The 20709-nt window shown below is 38.4% G+C and overlaps 1 protein-coding gene across 1 annotated transcript; it reads right to left on the reverse strand.

Annotated features, from left to right (window-relative positions):
- Positions 1-1513: 1513 nt before the first annotated feature.
- Positions 1514-20709, reverse strand: LOC309497648 (uncharacterized protein). The gene is made up of 3 exons (XM_082167945.1): positions 20634-20709; positions 18896-19028; positions 1514-3144 (listed from the first exon to the last, which is right to left on the reverse strand). The coding sequence occupies exons 2-3, from the start codon at positions 18978-18980 to the stop codon at positions 1727-1729; spliced, it is 1503 nt and encodes a 500-aa protein (XP_082024071.1). The 5' UTR covers positions 18981-19028; positions 20634-20709; the 3' UTR covers positions 1514-1726.

Genomic DNA, 20709 nt, shown 5'->3' on the forward strand with positions numbered 1-20709 from the left:
CTTCTGGGGTTGGTGGGCAGATCAGTTTTGAATGAAGTGGATGTAAGTGGAGGTCTGCGGTATGGTGGCTTCTAATTCTTTTGGAGCGAGCTCACCTCTTCCTGTGCTTACAACACAGTGCTTTTGACCAGTCCTCAAGCAGAGCTGAAGCACTTTCATCCATTCAGGTGTCAGATGTGGAACGCGACACAGAGAAGCAATACTCTGAAGGTCCACAGAGATTTCAATCTCCTATCGGCCCAAGTCAGGGTGCAATGTTGACCACAACAAATCCTGTTGAATCCATCCGTGACCTGACCTCAGAACAAGCTGAAGCACTTTTATCAACCCAGGTGCCAGATGTGGGATGCGACATGGAGATCTACGTGAACCTTCTGAGTCTGGCTTCTCTATCTCCGATCGGCCAAAGTCAGGGTGCAATGTTGACCACAACAAATAACGTTGAATTCATCCCTGACCAGACTTAAGAACAAGCTGAAGCACTTTCATCCACCCAGGTGACAGATGTGGGATGCGACATGGAGATCTCTGTGGACCTGCAGAGTCTGCCTCTTGCGCAAGCCGGTTCCTCAGGACTTCAGAAACAGCCCACTTTGCACAAGCGTAAGCTGGCTCATTCTAGAGGATCTGGAATCCGAACTAGCTGCCAAACTAAGGCCCTACACGAGACTGAGGTACACTAGACAGGAGAAAGTTACAGGACTCCAGGCTGCATACTTCAATTACTGGTATGTTTACATTTTCCTTTCCATTGTGCGTTGAGGTGTAATGTATTTTTGATTGTCATGAGTGCTAACCTGTTTGTTAGATTTTTTTTTTTCTTATTGATTTTAATTCTGTTTTTTTTTTAGACACCAAGGGACACTCAGACAAGGCAGATGTAATAAAATAAGCTGGTGAGAGGGATGGATTATGTGGTCCTGGCCGGAGCCCTTGAGGGACCAATGAACTTCAGGCCTACATGGGAGAGAGAATTAAGAACACTTTAAAGAGAAGGAGAAGAAGTGAGCGGGTTTGGTTTTGGTCCTGTTTGGTATTGCACCTTGTACTTATTTGTATAATAGAGCTCTTAACACATTTTTCTAAACAGTTTTCATTGTTAGACTGAGCACATACATTGTAAAAAAAAATTTTTTTACACATGAAAATTACATTCTTGAATGTCTTCATTTGCATAGTATGTCTGAATTATATGCACTCTAGATTATTCGAATTTCCAGTGTCCTAAAGACCACAAGTGTTTTTAAAGGACTCCTGCATTTACCTAAAAAATAAAATAAAATAAAAAACAGTTTTGGGACTGTCATACTCTAACTTAATACAGGACTTATTAAAAAATGTTGCAGTCAAATCATAAGTTTCAGACAGGACCAGCGGTGACACGCAGCTGGAATCAGCTTATAAATTCGTCAGATGAGCTCCAAAGCTAACCATCTTCAAGTCCAAATTGACTATATGTTTACCTGTGCATTTAACCCCTCCCCCCCAAAATAAAATAAATAACAGTGCAATGTTCAGGGTTTCCTTAAGTTTGGTCTTTTATTTATACTTTTTCATTTATATTAGGGATGCTTACATGCACAAAATATCAATACAAATGAATCCAATCCATTTTCAGATTCTAAAAGTTGTGTTTATCTGTTTCCTGAACTCTGCAATTCAATTTACATATTCATGTTACATGTGAAGGAAAAAAAGAGAGAGCAGAAAATCATCTGGTCCACATTCAGTTGTGGTATGAAAGTAGCCTTGATTTCACACAGAAACGTATTTTCTGGTGACATTTTAAACTTCTGAGCCATTTAAATCTCTTTCCACACAAAGAACACAAATAGGGTCTGACATCTGCATGACTTTTCAGGTGTATTTGTAAGTGTGACGGCAAAACAAACTTTTTGTTACACGTATCGCAATTAAATAGCCTTTTTCCGGAGTGAATGCTCAGGTGATTTTTGAAAATGCTCCTTTTTCTAAACCTCTTGCCACACAGCAGTTTCTTTCCAGAATGAGTTTGCAAATGATGTTTCAGGTCTCTTTGACACGTGAAATTCTTTTTACACTGAAGACACGTGAAAGGACTGTCTCTAGTGTGAAGTCTCATGTGAGTGTCAAGATTTCCTTTAAATCTGAAACACTTTGCACAGTGATGGCACACGTAAGGCTTCTCTCCAGTGTGAATTCTCATGTGAGTCTTAAGGTTTCCTTTAAGTGTGAAACCCTTTCCACACTGATCGCACATGAAAGGCTTCTCTCCGATGTGAGTTATTACATGCTTCTTAAGGTGATTTCTATCTGTGAAACTACTTCCACACCGATTGCATTTAAACGAGTTCTCTCTTGAGTGAATCCTCATGTGCTTATTAAGGGTCACTTTATGTCTGAAACTCTTTCCACACTGACAACATGCGAATGGCTTCTCTCCAGTGTGAATTCTCATGTGATACTTAAGATTTCCTTTTTGTGAGAAGCTCTTCCCACACAGTTTGCAGATGTAAGGGTTCTCTCCAGTATGACCTCTCATGTGGATATCAAGGGATTCTCTATATGTAAAATTCATTTCGCAGTGGGTGCAGGTGAAAGGCTTCTCTCCAGTGTGAATTCTCATATGAGACTTGAGGCTTACTTTATGACTGAAACTCTTTCCACAGTGAGAGCACGTGAAAGGCTTTTCTCCTGTGTGAATTCGCATATGATACTTAAGATTTCCTTTTTGTGAGAAGCTCTTCCCGCACAGTTTGCAGACGTAAGGGCTCTCTCCCGTGTGACTTTTGATGTGGGCATTAAGAGTTGGTTTATAAGTGAAATTCATTCCACACTGAGGGCATGTGTAAGGTTTCTCTCCAGTGTGAACTCTCGTATGATTCTTGAGACTTGCTTTATGACAGAAACCCTTTCCACAGTGATGGCATGTGAAAGGCTTAACTTCAGTATGCATTTTCATGTGATTCTTAAGGTATTTACTGAATCGGAAACTCCTTTCACACTGTTTACATTTGAAAGGCTTCTCTTCAGAGTGAATAATTACATGACTGTTAGTCTTTTCAGTCTGCGAGAAATGAAAAGATTTTTCTCCAGTTATGAAATCATGATCTTCCTCTTCCATTTCATTCAGTTCTTGACTCTCCTCTTTCAGCGGCATCAGGTCTACAGCAGAAAAAGACAAATACAAGTTAACCCCAGTTTAATGGCACAAAGCAACAGACACCAAGAGATTTCAGCGTTTCCCATTCAATAACTAGATTGTGGCGGCCCGCCATAGTCTAATCTGTCCCGCCTCAGTTTCATAATGAACCGAAAATATATTTAAACTTCTCTCATAAAGTCTCTCATAAGGTCTTTAACATTGTGTTTTGATTAGAAATATGGCTTTATCCTCTAATCAAATAGCAAAAGGCTGAGACTAAAGTCTGTTCACACTGCACATTTCAAAGCGAAGTGCGCACTTTGTACCATTTAAAGTTCAGGTACAAGTCAATTCACAATTTTTCTTTGTTAAATTTGCACACTGAACTTAAACTGTACAAAATGTTCTTGAGGAGGGACCGAGGTCCACCCACCACAGTCTCACAAAATCTTGTGGGACACTTTTATTTAGATAAAGCATCAAAACCATCTGTATACTGGATCCCATACCCACTAAACTGCTGAAAGAGTAGTTTTAATGTAATCCCCAAATCTCTCCTCAACATTGTCAACTCTGCTTTCTGTAGTACATGTCTCAATAGCTGTTTCCATCACCCTGTTTTTATACACATTTTGAAGTATCACATCAGAAACGGGAGATGGAAACGCCTTAATTCGCAAAAAAAAGTAGCTAAAAAAAATGTTAAGCTCGCTTGAGGTGGTTTTTGACCTGTGCGAAAAAAAGTTAATGCGAATAATGGGAGATGGAATCACATTTGCAAGACTTATCAATGAACATTAAACTGACATTTTTTCATTCAAGAACTTGTTCAATAACATTTTTATTTATTTATTTTTTTTGTATAACCTGTGATCTATTGTTTCTTGCTCATTTCTCTACTTTCTCATGTGTGTTACCTTTGTCAACCATGTTTCCGTATGGTCAACTTTGTTACTGCCGTTTTTAATTTTCAAAAATACTCAGCTGCCGACTGTACAAAATGTTCAGTGTTCCCGCAAGGTATTTTTCTTCCCAAACGGCATATAAAAAATCGACTTGTTTGAGAAAATGTGAGTACCATTTAACAACTTTTATTAAAACAGAGAGGTATTATATCTCTAAATATTTTTTCTGTAAAGTCTCAATGATTAACATTTTTATTTAGGTAAGTGGATACATAATTGTCAATCAGGTGGCTATTTAAATTCTAGGTATTTTTCCAGGCAATGTTGGAGAATTTCCTTTGTCTCATATATGAGTCCAATCTAAATGCATGAATATTAGGGATACTAGGCCTAAAATATGGGAGGCCTAAAATCATGGGAAACAGAGAGAACAGGTGGGACAAGGGAGAAAATGATGGGAAACACTGAACCTGTCAAAAGTGTTTACGAGGAAAAGGTTGTGTGAGGACAGGATAAAAACTGGGTGAAAGGTAGTCTAAGGACAAGAGTGGAAAAGTACCCAAAAAACCATATATGAAATCATATTTAAAAAAGCGCATGCGCCAGTATGGCCACCAATAGAAATTGGACATTAATGCAGGTGTTTCTAATCGTGGCGACGTGACGAGGAGGAGCAAAGAGAAAAAGATAACTATGTTAACGCTAATTGGACACCAAGTGAGGAAATTGGACACCAAGGGATGAGAAAAAAGGTATAAGATCTGAAAGAAAACCATTGTAAAATTAGATGTCCGGATGGCCAGCCGGCGTCTCACTTTGTTGTTTGTACAATAAAGTTTATTCTTCTGGGACCTGAAACTTCGACTCTGAAAGATTTCTTCAGACATTGAAGACCTGAACCAAAGATAGAGAATTGGCCACAACAGCAATGAACAAATACTTATTTTGTCAGGAACATAGTTGCCTAGAATATATCTAACATCTGCTTTTTGGAGAGAGAAAAAAAATCCCAAACCCTGAGTTTGGCTAATAACATAAGTACTTGATTTTAACCTTCTTGCTGCATTAGGACATTTTTGGTCATTTTCAGTTTAATTTCTTTGACCATTTTGGCTGTTTTAATGCAAATGGTATGTAATTTGGCAAAATTGTGACTTTTTGGATAAATTTTAAAATCTTTATCCCATGTTGCATAATATGTATAACACACACTGTGTAGATCAAATAGTAATATATAGCACAATAATAACCAAAAATGGCCCATTGAAACCTATTAAAACGTTGTTTAAAGCCGGGGCCGTCATTAATACATGAATCATGACTTATGTTGAAACATCCTTTCATTTTGAAGCAAAAGCATTATATTTGCATTATATAGTGTATTCCACCAGATGACATCACTACATAGGTATTCCCTATGGGGGTAAATGCATGTTATTTTCCTGGTTTCCACTAGTGGCACTATTGACTGTGTTATGAAGCATTTTAATGGCTCAATGATCTAAAATGATGTTTCTGAGTATGTGTGGATGTCTGAGAGCAATGTGTGTCTGCGTTGACAAAGGTGTGTGTGTGTGTGTGTGTGTGTGTGTGTGTGTGTGTGTGTGTGTGTGTGTGTGTGTGTGTGAATGTAGGGCCTAAATATAATACATGGTGTTTAGGCGAGTGACAAAAATCATAATATCGACCCCTAGGAATTATAAGGTTCTATCTGCGTTCTGAGCAGTTTTGAGATATTGAGCTTTAAAGTTTTTGCATTCCATTCGACTGTGTAGAAAGAACCTTTTTATTTTCTAAATAAAAAGTTCCAAAATGTAGACAACTTAAAAAACAACATCACATAATGTAAAGAAGTGGTCACAGAATAAGAATATGTGAATAACTAAATTTGGACAAAAATAAATTCAAAGTTAATTGATAATTTCTCACCTACGTAGAGGCACAAACACAGCCATGCAGTCAGTCCTTAGACACCTTGCATCTTGCGGCAACACAAAGATGTAGCTGCGAGGGATCCAAAACAAAGTCTACCTTTGTTTTGGATTAGAATAGTTGAGAAATCAGTGTTTATACAAGTGCGGTTGATGCAAAAGTTATAAAGCTGTGCACCTCTTTGGTGCGTCCATTTCACACTCGACAAGATGAAGAAAACCTACACGACCACCGAAGCAGTGGACTACGTTACTGAACCAACAGACAGCGAGCTGGAGTCTGATGGCAGTGTAACGGAGAGCGCCTCAGATGATGATGTTGAGTTTCAGCTGACTTCGGATTCTAACTCCTCATCTGACTCAACTCAGAGTGAGAAACTGGATGACATACAGGAGACAGCCGATCCTATGTGGACATAAAAAAAATGGACTCCACTGGTCACCCACTAACGCCGAGATGCTCCACTACGTGCCAGCTCGCATCGTGGACCCTAGGTCTGGATTCCAGCTACTGTTTATGGAGGAGATGGTAAAATTAATTGTGGACAGAACAAATCTCCAGGGGAGACGTAATTCAAAAAATTAAAATGCGTAAAAATCAATGTTGCTGCTAATCATGTTAGGGATGGCGAAAACTAAAAAATTTCTTGACCGACCACCGAGCCTCAATAGCCGGTTGAAACCGGTTAACAGATTAGTTTAAAATATGCTACGCTATATTTGAAATAACAGCCATTTCGAGCCGCGCCTGCAATTTCGCAACTCTGTCGCATCTCTCTGCCGCTCTGCCTCCCGCTCACACACACACTGCGCCCATACACGCTAAATCCCCTACAGCGCGAAACATGAGTCCCGCAAACGCGGCGCCGAGGAGCAGGGCCGGCCCGATGCATAAGCGAACTAAGCGGCTGCTTGGGGCCCCCTCGCCACCAGGGGGCCCCCAATCTATTTTTTTTCCATTTGAGTCATGCGCATAACCTCGCATGCATAGACGATTTGTGCGCAAAGTCACGGTAATGTTAAGCCATGTCACAAAAATTTGATTTGATCAATGATTTATCCTTTAAATGTAATGATATTCAGAACAGAACAAGAATAAAAAAATAACTATAAACAAGCCAAAACAAAATAATTTAAAGCGAAAGTGAAAGTAAGCGGCGTTGGGCTCACGTATCTCTCTCATTAGAATCAAAATGTTTCAACATTCGCGATCGATTTGGATGGTAAACTATTCTTTATCATAGGCTTTGTACTTCACTCACGTTCCAATATCGACGGAAAAAATCATCCTCTTCACACGCGCAAAAATGTGCTTGGAAACATCACAGTGGAAGATTACAAAGCTGGAATATGTTGTGTGTGTGTGTGTGTGTGTGTGTGTGTGTGTGTGTGTGTGTGTGTGTGTGTGTGTGTGTGTGTGAGAGTCGCGGGCGCGATCGAACAGTGGAAACATAAAAACATACTCCGTCATGTTCATACAAGACATCATTCAAACTGCAAAGTGTTGCAAAACGTTGGAGGATATTTTGCAAATAATTTTTTTAATATGTTTTGTGACAGTTTGTTTTCAGAAGTTTCCAAGAGTTAGTAAAAGAGTAAAGAAAAAGTTTAAACGTTTTTAAGTATCTATTTTTTATTAAGTATTTATTTTGTATTAATACATAACCTCATTGTATTAATTTATAATGTAACATTATAGCGTGACATTGTGTCAATAATCGTCAAGCACAGGTGACTCTGCGTGGTGGGAGGGGGCCCCCAAATCAAATTCTGCTTAGGGCCCCCAAAAGGCTCGGGCCGGCACTGCCGAGGAGCTTGTATGTAATCGGAGGACAAATGGCTCCTTAGTTTCGAAATGGTTTGGGTACAAGGTGATCGCGTTGAAAATAAAAGGCGTTTGAAGCTCATTTGAAACATTGCCGCGGCTCATTGAAGAAAATGACAGCTCCGAAGAGACTCCGCTTTAGTTTAAGGTAGTGCTAACAATAATAAAGAAAGATGATGATCATCATCACCTTATCTGCACTGTATCACACAAGTTGCAACTTACATCTGTGTCATTCTTTTTGGTGAAATGGTCCCACACACTACTTTTCTTTGCACGCTTCATCCTGTCGTCTGCCCTGGCTCTAACCTCGAGTGTTTTAGCCTGTAGCTTTTACTTTTTGCAAACCTTGTGAGCGCGCGAACCCAAACGCTGTGACCTCGCGCCAAATGTTTTTATTGGTTTATTAAGTACAAACAGGCGAGTTATGAAAAATTGAGTGTGAGGGATTTGTTCACTTCACACGAAAAGATCTTGTATTGAGATGGCTAACTGTAGTAGCGTTTAGTCCACTGTCTATAATAGCCGAATTTAGAGATCACTTTTTTTTTTTAACCGACTACCGACAACTTTGATCGGTTAATGTTGATACGGTCAACCATCGGTCAAACGGTCATCGGTTAACATCCTTAAATCATGTACATATCATGTAAACAAATGGCATTTAAGGGGTTAAAATTCTGAAAATTAAATAGATATTTGGTAGTTATTTTCAGGACTGATGTTGGTTAAAATATTTAATAATAATATATAATAGTTTTAAGGCAGTGTTTAGAGTGGACATTTTTGTCCCTTAATGCACTCAACGTTGTAAAATATATAATAAGGCATAAAGGTTAAGGGTTTTATGTAAGGTCCTTTATGTAAGGTCATGTTTGTGTTTTGGAAAGTAAACTTGTTTTCTTCAAATTGTCAATTTCCAAAAATACCCCTAATTATAGAATGATCTAAGACACTCATATGACATTCTTTAAAAAATATCATTCATTTCTGTAAAACTCAACATTTTAAAAGCCCACTGAAGTGCCTTGAAACGCTGAGCATTATTCAATGTGTTGATGTAATTTCCACTGAAACAGGAAGACAGGGCGGGACATATCGAACAGCCACTCTCTTTTTTTTAAATAGCTAGTAGCGTTTTGTTTATATCACAGCTCGGCCAGAGCCGTTGAGCTTGGTAAAGCCACAGTTTCCTCCTTATCGCTAACCGTTTGTTCTCTTAATCTCTTCCGTATCGCTGTAAAATATAGCATTCTGTGCAGAATTCAAATAGGTCCAATACGTTTTGTGGTCTGCGCAGACTCGCGCATATGATCCGCTCTGTGCTATCCTGTATCTAGACCATCTGGACTGTGAAACCAAACTTCATTCATCCCCATGGAAAGCATATTTACGCTGTCTGAATCATTCCTTATCCCCTATATAGGCTAGTGCACTATGTCATTCACCATGTAGTAACAAGTGACTGATTTCAGCCGCAGCTTCTATTTATAATGTAGGGGGCGGGACACTTCAGATTCTAGAGAATATTTGATTGGACAGAAAATCTGATGAGAAGCTGAAGTGCAGAGTGATGTCATCAAAATCATTTATCCAAATTGGCGGAAGTGAGAGACTGTAAGTTTTGAATGCTTAGGCTATATCTTCTAAATGCAAATTTTGTCTTTTTTTTGGAGAACGCTAACCAGGGGCGTCATGCAAGCCAAAATTCTGGAGGGGCACAATCTGAGACGTTGCAATTGTTTTCTGATGGGTGATATGGATCATGTTTGGAGGGGTCAGGGGGAGAATTTTTTTTTAATTCTGGCTGCTAAACATACCATTTCAATGCAGTTTGGGAGGGACAGAAATACCTTAACGGAGCTAGCAGCAACCCTCCTCTATCTGAGGACTAAGTTAAAGTATCTATTTTGTAAGTTTATGTAAAAGACAGGTTGATGAAAGAACTGTAAGCTCAAATTCAAAAGCTTTTGAAGTCTACTTCATTAAAGCATGTTTACACACACACTTACTGTACACTTAGGCCTATACTACACATGATTTTAAAAACAGTACCATTGCAGTTTTTATGTTATGATAATTGGTATGTGACCTAAGAACGATCTTACATTAAAGGTACATAAAGGTGCTGAGGTCTGACTTTGTGGTGCTCTGAAATTAAGTTATTTACTTAATAAGTTATTTACTTAACCTCATTGTTACAACGCGGACTGTTGAGCAGACGCGTCTCAAGCCTATTAGTGATCCAACGCTGCATACTCTTAAAGGTTACGTCCGTGGATCACGGCTGAACGCGTCTTCTCCACACTCACTTACAAACAAACAAACTTATAATATAAATTAGTATTAATATTGATAGCATCACTGGTAGCTTCGTTGCTAACTCACTGTCCATCTGTTAAAATGGCGAATATATCAGATGTAAGTAGTCTACCGTTTGGTGCAGGTGAGGACACATTTGAGCTGCACGCACTGCAGTCTGAGCTGGAAGCTGTTGAGAAACAGATCCACGACCTTTTATTGAGACAGGCCGAGCTGAGAGACCGGTGTTTGGCTCTTGAAACATCACGTGCCGATGCACACAAATCAGTGTTTAACGTTACTAACCCGCTGACTCCGACCGCGTCTACTCCGTGCGTTCCTCAGCATCGGTCGCAATCAGCCATGGTCTCGTTCACTCCGGCTCCAACACGCCACCACGAAGCATGGGTGGTTCCGCAGCGGAAGACGCGAGTCAGGTTTAGACCAAGACTTTCTCCGACCCTCCCGGTTTTCGAGTTATCCACACAAAACCGCTTCTCCCCTCTACGCGAAACAGAACACGATGCTGTGATCATCGGCGATTCCATTGTTCGGCACGTACACGCTACGTTAGGTAAAAGTAAGGTGCAAATTCACTGCTTTCCTGGTGCTCGTGTTTCTGAAATCGCTGCTCGCGTTCCCGAGATCCTGAACGGTGACGAGCGCGTCGGAACTGTGGTCCTGCACGCGGGAGTGAACGACATCAGGCTGCGCCAGACGGAGATTCTGAAGAAAGACTTCAGGAATCTATTCGATACGGTACGCAGCACATCGCCTGAAACAACGATCATTGTGTCAGGACCGCTTCCCACGTACCGACTAGGGCATGAAAAGTTCAGCAGATTATTTGCGCTAAATGAATGGTTAATGTCATGGTGCAATGAGCAGAAACTGCTCTTTGTAAATAATTGGAATCTGTTTTGGGAGCGTCCTAGGCTTTTCCGTGCTGATGGCTTACACCCAAGCAGATTCGGAGCGGCTCTTCTGTCAGATAACATCTCCAAAATGTTAAATACCCTTTGACTAGTAACCAAAAGTCCAAATCATAGTCTCTGCTGCACCAATCCAACTGATATAAATACTAGTGTAGAACATTGCATAGAAACCGTGTCTATTCCTCGTTTAGTGAGATCAAATAATAAATCTAATGCAGGATCTAGGAAAAATCTAATTGTTATTAAAACAGAAAATGTTGCTATTAGTAAACAAAAACTATTTCTAAAGCTAGGTCTTCTAAACATTAGATCACTCACACCTAAGGCAGTTATTAGGGGTTCAAGCATGAAATGCTGAAACCCTATTGTAATTGTAAGGATTCGTAAAACGCATCGTGCAGGACAAACCGTAAGGCCTAGAGACGTGAAACCTGGCCAGATGGTAGGCCTCAATTTGGGGACAACCTATCAGAGTATAGGTGGCGCTACAGCAACCAAAAGTACTAAATCGCTCACAACTCTTAGACCGTTTGTCCCAGGATCAAGTGTCTTATATCGTTGGAATCAAATTGCATTTTTTTGAAAAACCTATTTTTGCAAACTTCTCCTAGGTTTTTCTCCCGATCGGAACCAAACCACTGCAAGAATATTCTCTGGAGTCTGACAATCAATAATCATCCAAAAAATTCAAAATTTCAATCAACGGTCGATAAAGGGAACCAAAATATTTGATGGCACCATTTTATAATTCACTTTTACTAAAACAGTTATAAATTGTGAACGGAAAGAGATTTTTTTGCTAAACTTGGGATACTTCTTCCTGAGCTCAATCTGAGGTCACGTGAAAAAAATCATGGCAATTGGTTACTTGGTGGCGCTATAAAATTGTTATAACTTGTGAGCGGAAAGAGATATTTTCGCTAAACTTGGGACACATGTTCATAAGCTCAATCTGAGTTGACATGAAAAAAATCGTGACAATTGGCCTTTTGTTGGCGCCATAACAGTGAAAAAATCATGAAAATAGCTATAAGCGCACCCAACCATTAGTCTACTGATAATTGGCACGCAGTGTCTTTGTCCAGGGTGCCATGATAGTCTATGAGAACATTGGTGTATCTCAAAAAACTCAGTATACGTCATTGGCACAATGCCTTGAAGGAGCCTTAGAAGTTTCAAGCCCGTGTTTTATTCACATGAGTGACCTCCTAAGACTCCTGAATCCTTGCCGAGTCCAACAATACCAAACATGCCAGGTTTCGCCTTATGACTTTTGTAAGTGTCATTTAGAGCTTTAAAAAATTGTGGTTATCTTCAAAGCCGTTAGTCCGATCGAGACAACAACAAAAAAACAAAGAAAATTTGAAGACATAGGTAAATAGCTAAACAATAACGCCAAAATGTTAAAATTAGGATAGGAACTGACAAAAAAATAAATTAAATCTAATCAATTTCACCCATGGATCATTTTGATGCTCTCACATGTTTGAAACGAACAATGATGGATTGTGATGAAATTTGTTTTGAATTAGGACTGGCGAATCCCCGTCCATACTGTCAATGACCGTTCGCAAAGACCCGCCCACTTTAGTTACTGTTGCTGTGTCTGACAAGCGACGCCACTCTCACACCACACCAAGTTCTCACGCAGTGAAAAATACATTGCGGATCAGAGAAAAGACTGCGCACTGACAGACAAGTACTTTTGATATGAAACAAAGTCTCACCTTTCAAATGTAGTAATTTTTTAGAGACATTTAAACAATAAATACCGTTTTGTGACTCTTTAATGTGTCTGACAGATCGCTGTAGACTCGAGGCTCAGTTAAAGCTGCTTGTGAACTGATCATCTCTTCCTTCTAGTTAATTTATAGCATTAAAATAAACATGAATAAACATAAAAGGAATGTTGTTTTAAAGTGCTAAGACGTCAGTACTAGTGTTGTCACGGTACCAAAATTTCAGTATTCGGTACCGATACCAGTGAAAATCCACGGTTCTCGGTACCAATTTCGGTACCAAAGCTTAATTTAGATTAAATTTACATAATTATATTAAAGTGTATATCAGAATCAGAATCAGAAAGAGCTTTATTGCCAAGTATGCTTGCGCATACGAGGAATTTGTCTTGGTGACAGTAGCTATATCTATATCACAAAGATGGAAACTGTAGTATTAAAAACACTTTACAATAAGATTCCATTTGTTAGATAACATTAGATAAAATGACCTAACAAAAAAAACAATAGTTATATACTGTCGCAATTATTCTCCTTTAGGGGTTAATTTAAAAATACATTTTTAAAATCAAAAGTGAACATTATTTCTGTTAACATTATTTAATGCACAATGAATGAAGTGAACAAACATGACCAATAAAGTGTTTTGTATTAAATAACATTCACAAACATTAATTAATGTTGTAAAAATATATTGTTCACTCAATGTGTTATGTTAGATAACGCATTAAGTGATGTTAATGAATGGTATCTTATTGTAGCATTACCAAACTATACAGGAGATAAAATATGTTTTATTTGACTTGACTATACTTTTATTTAATCCAAAACTGTATTCATATTTAACTTTAAAAGGGCTTTTTAAACCTGCTAAGAGTTATCCAGCCAAGAATAAGACTAGAACTGCTTTTCTGACGGACTGATATTAATGACGGCTTTTTATTTCTCATCTCCATAAATATATCTAGTAGTAAAGCTAATGCAAGGGCTAGAAATCAATTAATAGGCCTATGTCACACTTCCTCGTCGTCATGGAGAGCGCAGTTCGCACAAGCGTTTGTACTCCCGTGGCGTCTGTCGTTGCTATGCATCCATGAACGCACATGGAAAAGCGAGCGCGCCGCTTCTATTATGAGCGCGCTTGCCGCGCGCCATTTGAAATAACGTATCTGCACGCGCAAAAACATCAGCACCACATCAGCAGCAGCACCGCCGATCGCCATCTGAAGAGGACGCAACTGCACGCGCTTCGGGCATGCACGCGCATCAAGTACCGGGTTTGAGAAAACCTGGTACCGTGACGTTTAAAAAAAAATTAGTACCGACTTGGTACCGAAGTACCGGGTCTTTTGACAACACTAGTCAGTACACTTTGTTTTTCAAATTTAAATCCTCCAATGTTAATCTACTAACTCTCCTGACTGCTTTGTTGGGCAAAATGGCGGATTATGATTAGTCAGATCACCTGTCAATCAAACTCCCTGCAAAGGGTCAATTGAGAATGCCTGTGCGCACAATCCAGATCTAATCGACAACTTTGCAGTTGCACAAAGGAAAGCTCGGAAAATGTAAGAGAGCATCTTTTTTATGTATTTGGACCTAGGCCTAACAATGTGTTATGGTGCGCTGTTGTTTTTTTTTTTTTGGTGAGCGTAGGCTACTCCTGATTTTGTTAGTCATCTCATCTCTTATATATCCTGCCCTATTCATGGTAGCCTACTCGCGGACATTGCGTCATCAATGTCATCAATTGCGTCATCAAGGGGCCCGCCTTGATAATCCTACTTAAGGGCCCGGTGTTGGCTCGTTACGCCACTGAATATAATTGTCTAAACTCCTTATCAAAATTACATATTTACAACAAATCTGACACATATATATATGGGCACACTTTGAGTACTACTAATATAAGTGGTGGAGATCAGGCAAGACTATAAGAAGACTCCGGCAAAAAGGTGCTATAACTGTAAAAACGCTTTAAAACCATATATTTCCTATGGTACACTGCCTGTATTGGCTGTAAATTGACTTTTTCATCTATGATGGCAGTTGTTAAATGCTTGCTAAATAAAACTTAATGTCTTTTGATGCTTGTGTGCTTAAAGGCCTTAACTGCTTGAACCCCGATAAATGCTGCTTGCAGCTTTAATTGTAAATGAAATAGTCACAGATAATAGCTTCGATGTACTTTACCTTACTGAAACCTGGCTTAAACCAAATGATTATTTCGGTATTAATGAGTCTACTCCTCCTGGATACTGTTATAAGCATGAGCCCCGTCTGATTGGTCGTGGCGGAGGTGTTGCAACCATTTATAGAGATATTCTAAATGTTACTCAGAAAACGGGTTATAAGTTTATTTCATTTGAAGTACTTGTACTAAATGTTACGCTCTTAGATGTTAGAAAAACATCACTATTATCTCTAGCCTTGGCTACCGTATATAGACCGCCAGGGCCTTACGCTGATTTCCTAAAAGAGTTTGCAGATTTTCTCTCAGACCTATTAGTCAATGTCGATAAAGCATTAATTGTTGGAGATTTTAACATACACGTAGATAATCCAAATGATGCGTTAGGAGCTGCGTTTACAGATTTATTAAATTCATTTGGGGTCAAGCAAAACGTCATCGGACCAACACATCGTCTTAATCATACACTCGATTTAATTATATCACATGGAACCGATCCAACCGATATAGATATCATTCCACAAAGTGATGAAGTCACTGATCACTACATGGTAACTTGCATATTACGTACTGCTGTAATATGTCATGCAGCGCCGCGTTATCGACCAGGCAGAACAATCCTTCCATCCACCATAGATAATTTCTCAAATTGCTTATCTAATTTGTCTCAGCTGCTGCCTGAACCCAAACAAACAGATGAACTAGAAGAACTAACTAGCACTATGAGCACCATTCTCTCTAGAACATTGGATGTGGTTGCACCTATTAAATTAAAAAAGGTCAGAGAGAAAATTAAAGCACCATGGTATAACAATACTACGCATGTTTTAAAGAGAGAAACCCGTATTTTAGAGCGTAAATGGAAACAAACTAATTTAGAGGTCTTTAGAATCGCGTGGAAAGACAGTATGTCACGTTATAAAAAGGCCCTAAAAGCGGCCAGGGCTGAGCACCTCCGCAAACTAATAGAAAACAACCAAAATAATCCAAGGTTTTTATTTAACACCGTGGCTAAACTAACAAATAAACAGACGTCACCCGAACAAAATATCCCGTTACAGTTCAGTAGTAATGATTTCATGAACTTCTTCACTGAGAAAATAGAAAGCATCAGAACCACAATTGTAAACGTTCAATCTTCAATCGCGCCTTATAATTCAGCTTCAATTATCACCCCGCAAGAACAATTACAGTGCTTTACAACTATAGAACAAAAAGAGTTAAATAAACTTATCACTTCATCTAAAACAACAACATGTTTATTAGATCCTATACCAACTAAACTACTGAAAGAAGTGTTACCTGTAGTGGAAGATCCTCTCCTCAATATTATTAACTCGTCTTTATCTCTAGGTCATGTTCCAAGAACATTTAAACTGGCAGTTATAAAACCTCTCATTAAGAAACCACAATTAGATCATAATAATCTAGCAAATTATAGACCCATTTCAAATCTTCCATTTATGTCTAAAATATTAGAAAAAGTGGTGTCCGCTCAACTGGGCTCTTTCTTGCAACAAAATGATATCTATGAAAAGTTTCAGTCTGGATTCAGACCGCATCATAGCACTGAAACTGTGCTCGTTAAAATCACAAATGATTTACTTTTAGCTTCTGACCAAGGCTGTATCTCAATACTAGTTTTACTTGATCTTAGTGCTGCGTTCGATACTATAGATCACACAATACTCTTAGATCGACTACAAAATTATACTGGTGTTCAAGGACAAGCACTAAGCTGGTTCAAATCATACCTATCTGACCGCTACCATTTTGTCTATTTAAATGGAGAAAAATCGATCATAACTCCAGTAAACTATGGAGTGCCGCAGGGATCTGTGTTAGGCCCTCTGTTATTTTCAATATATATGATGCCACTTGGAAATATTATAAGGAAACATGGAATTAGTTTCCATTGTTATGCTGATGACACTCAAATATATATTTCATCAAGGCCGGATGAAAACGCTAAATTTTCCAAATTGACAGAGTGTGTTAAAGATATAAAAGATTGGATGACGCGTAATTTTCTTTTATTAAATCCAGACAAGACAGAGGTAATACTTATCGGTTCAAAAAACCGCCCACAAAACCTCGCACAATACAACTTTAACATCATAGGATGTCCTGTTACTTTATCCTCTACAGTAAAAGACCTGGGTGTTATACTCGATTGCAACCTGTCTTTTGAAAATCATATTTCATATGTTACAAAAACAGCCTTTTTCCACCTTAGAAACATTGCTAAGCTACGTAATATGCTATCAGTTTCTGATGCAGAAAAGTTAGTTCGTGCATTCATGACCTCGAGACTGGATTACTGTAATGCCTTATTAGCTGGTTGTCCTGCATCCTCAATAAACAAGCTACAGTTAGTCCAAAATGCCGCCGCTAGAGTTCTTACGAGATCAAGAAAATATGATCATATAACACCGATTTTATCATCACTGCATTGGTTACCTATAAAGTTCCGTATTAATTACAAGGTATTGCTACTGACTTATAAAGCCCTAAACGGCTTAGCTCCAGTCTATTTAACGGATCTTCTATCGCCCTATAATCCATCGCGCTCTTTAAGATCACTAAATTCAAGGCTTTTGGTCATACCTAGGATATTCAGAACCACCAAAGGAGGGCGAGCATTTTCACATTTGGCTCCAAAACTCTGGAATAGTCTTCCTGATACTGTTCGTTGCTCAGACTCGCTCTCCCAGTTTAAAACTAGATTAAAGTCGCATCTCTTCAGCCAGGCATTCATATAATCCCACAGTTCAAACTACAATCCGGTCTTTAGCTCATAAATGCCAGAGGAGAACTGGCCCCCGACTGAGCCTGGGTTCTCCCAAGGTTTTTTTTCTCCATTAGGTCACCTGATGGAGTTTTAGGACACCATTAGGTCACTTGATGGAGTTTTTCGGTTCCTTGCCACTGTTGCCTTTGGCTTGCTCAGTTGGGGATATTTTGGGGATATTTAATTTAATTTTATCAATCAATAAATTCCTCTTGAAACAAACTTTGTTGTATTATTTAAATTTAATACTGTGAAGCTGCTTTGATACAATCTGTATTGTGAAAAGCGCTATACAAATAAACTTGACTTGACTTGACTTAATATTAATATGTGATGAAGGACTTTGAAAGAAGTTTGACAGATTTCAGTGCTGAATAAGGTTAACACTACCCCGTTTATTTGAAAATGGTTAATATTTGACAGAAATGTAAAAAAAAGTAATCAAAACCGATCAGATAACGTTACTATGGCTTTGTATGGCAGTAACGTTAGCCAACTAGTTTACGGTTAGACTAGGCTAGCTATCGATAACATTACACTGACACAACTTAAGTTAATGCTCTGAATTCGCAGCTAATATCAAATCCATAACTTTTTGATCAAGTTAAAAATTCCAGGTCAACCACAAATAATCCCACTACCTTTTAATATCATCCGATAACTTATTCAATGCTGATTTGTTGCTTTGCCCACTTACCACTTCAAGACCATCTGTAAAACATTGCCAGCTCAACGTGCGAGACGAGTGAGTTGCTTGAACATACACAGCAAAGATTCTAGAAAGATTCGATTCGTATCGCTCTAGATTTGATATAGGCCTACACAGACACCATATTAGGAAAAAGGGGCGGGCTGGTGCATTGCTGACCGATTTATTACACATCCAGAAGAATACATTTGAGTCGTTATAGGCTCTGGTATATTATGGAGCATAATAGGAATAAAGTTGTGACAAAAAAATTATCAGGGAGGAAAAATCTGAGGGGGCACGTGCCCCCTCACTTTGAATGGGCATGACGCCACTGACGCTAACTTATAGATAACAGTAAGGCTAACATATTCACACTAAAAGCCAAAAAACTTCCATTTTGATTTTCACTGGGACTTTAATAAGAATCAAATGACTGAGTTCAGCTTTAAGAATGAAACCAACCTGTTTGTTCCTCAGTATCTTCTTGTTTCACTCTGAATGTTTCTTCAATCTTCATGTCTTCCCTCTCCTCTTTAATAAACGCCATCTTTATGATAGTGTGTCACGTGGATTGTTGCTTCACCAGGAGTTTTTCCTGTGTGTTTAGAGTGACATATCGTCATGTTTAAGATGAGAATAATTAAGAAAGACAAATAAACCCTTGCTAAGTCTCAATCGGCTCCCTAGTTCAGCGCACTGGTAAGAGAGTCAGTCAGAGTTAATGGTCAGTGAATCTCGAAAAGCCCCGTTCCTCTCATCAGTGACTGAATTTGTACAATAAACCGATTCACTACATAGAGAGCGAAATGAGATGCACATTTTCTGTAACTCATGTGAGGATGCACTTTACTGACAAAAATAATCATTTAAATCAACTCCAGGAGGTGGTTTCTCATTCTAAATAAAACGCATTAAGTGACCAGGGGTAAACTATTAGTTTAACCATTACAATGTTACCTTTAATAATAAATAATTACCTTTGCATCGGTTGTAAGAATTATACAATTGATTGGACAGTTTGAATCTTCTTCTTCAGTTTTTTGGCGCTTTGCATCCGGTGTGCATATAGTCATCTACTTTTGCTGTTGTGCAGTCATGATTTACTTATATTAATTTCTTCCTTGTTTACAATCTTTCTATTCTTTATCACATATACCTATTCATATCTTCCTTTAATAATTACGATGCTCCATCCTATTCAGCTCCTCCAGAACAATTCCGTGGTAAATTAAATTAAATACTAAGATCCAGAATAGACTAGAGCATCCTCATTCCATATTTACATCCTTCCACTTAACTCTGTAATATATATGAATTTTATTAATATTCTGTATCCTTCTCTATTTCTATTAAAATCATATCCTAATAAATATTTCAAATCCTTATTTATCTTACCTTTTTTGTTTAAGTATGCAATTAATTATTTTCTTTCTGTATCATACCTTTTACAGTCATATATTATATGCTCCACTGTTTCCTTCTCCCTACAATTCTCACATAGACCAGTCTCATGTACTCCAGTTATGAACAGAGAAGCGTTCAGTCCCGAGTGTCCAAATCTCTCATCCTATTAATTATGACCTCTTCTTTCCTATTTCAACCATTCTCCCATTCCCTTTTCTTATCTAATACCTCTAAATCAATTGTAACACCAGGAATTATTCATGTTGGGACCTCTCCCCATACAGGTGACACACTACATTCTATGTTTTCGATCTGATTTTTTTTGCTAATTAGCCTAGTTTATATTCCATCCATATCCGCTCTCCCTTTATTTAAGTATTCCCAGCAATTATTTAAAACATCTTTAGCTATATGATTTCCAGTATAACTCTTTAAAGATAGAATGACAATTTATCTCTCCTCAAACTCAATGGCATTTAATTAGCCTCTACTATAAGTGCATTGACTGATGTTGTTTTAGTCCCAAGCATATTCTAAGAGCTCTATACTGCATCCTATCTAGACTCCTTAATAATGTTTCTGATGCTGAACTAGAAATCATGCATCCATAATCAATAATAGACCTTAACAATGCTTGATATATTGTTAACATTGATATCTTTCTGCTCCCCATTCTTTCCCAGCTATTGCCCTCATTACATTTAAAATCGCCCTGCATTTTTATCTATTTCCTCAATATGTTTCTTTCAGGTTGGACAGTTCGATTTAAACAACTAAATTGTTTTAAAACACAAACCTTTCTTCAGCCGAATCACAACAGATGCAGGACAGCGGCGCAAACGTATGACGTCACATCGCCAGACCAAAATAAA

This window comes from Leuciscus leuciscus (genome assembly GCF_965113295.1).
Source record: "Leuciscus leuciscus genome assembly, chromosome: 4".
NCBI lineage: Eukaryota > Metazoa > Chordata > Actinopteri > Cypriniformes > Leuciscidae > Leuciscus > Leuciscus leuciscus.

Excerpts from the sequence above, each read along its gene's own strand:
- LOC309497648 (XM_082167945.1), bottom strand. The coding sequence starts at position 18,980 with ATGGCGTTTATTAAAGAGGAGAGGGAAGACATGAAGATTGAAGAAACA. Across the intron at positions 3,145-18,895 it reads AGATACTGAGGAACAAACAG|ACCTGATGCCGCTGAAAGAG; the intron begins GTTGGTTTCATT and ends TTTCTGCTGTAG.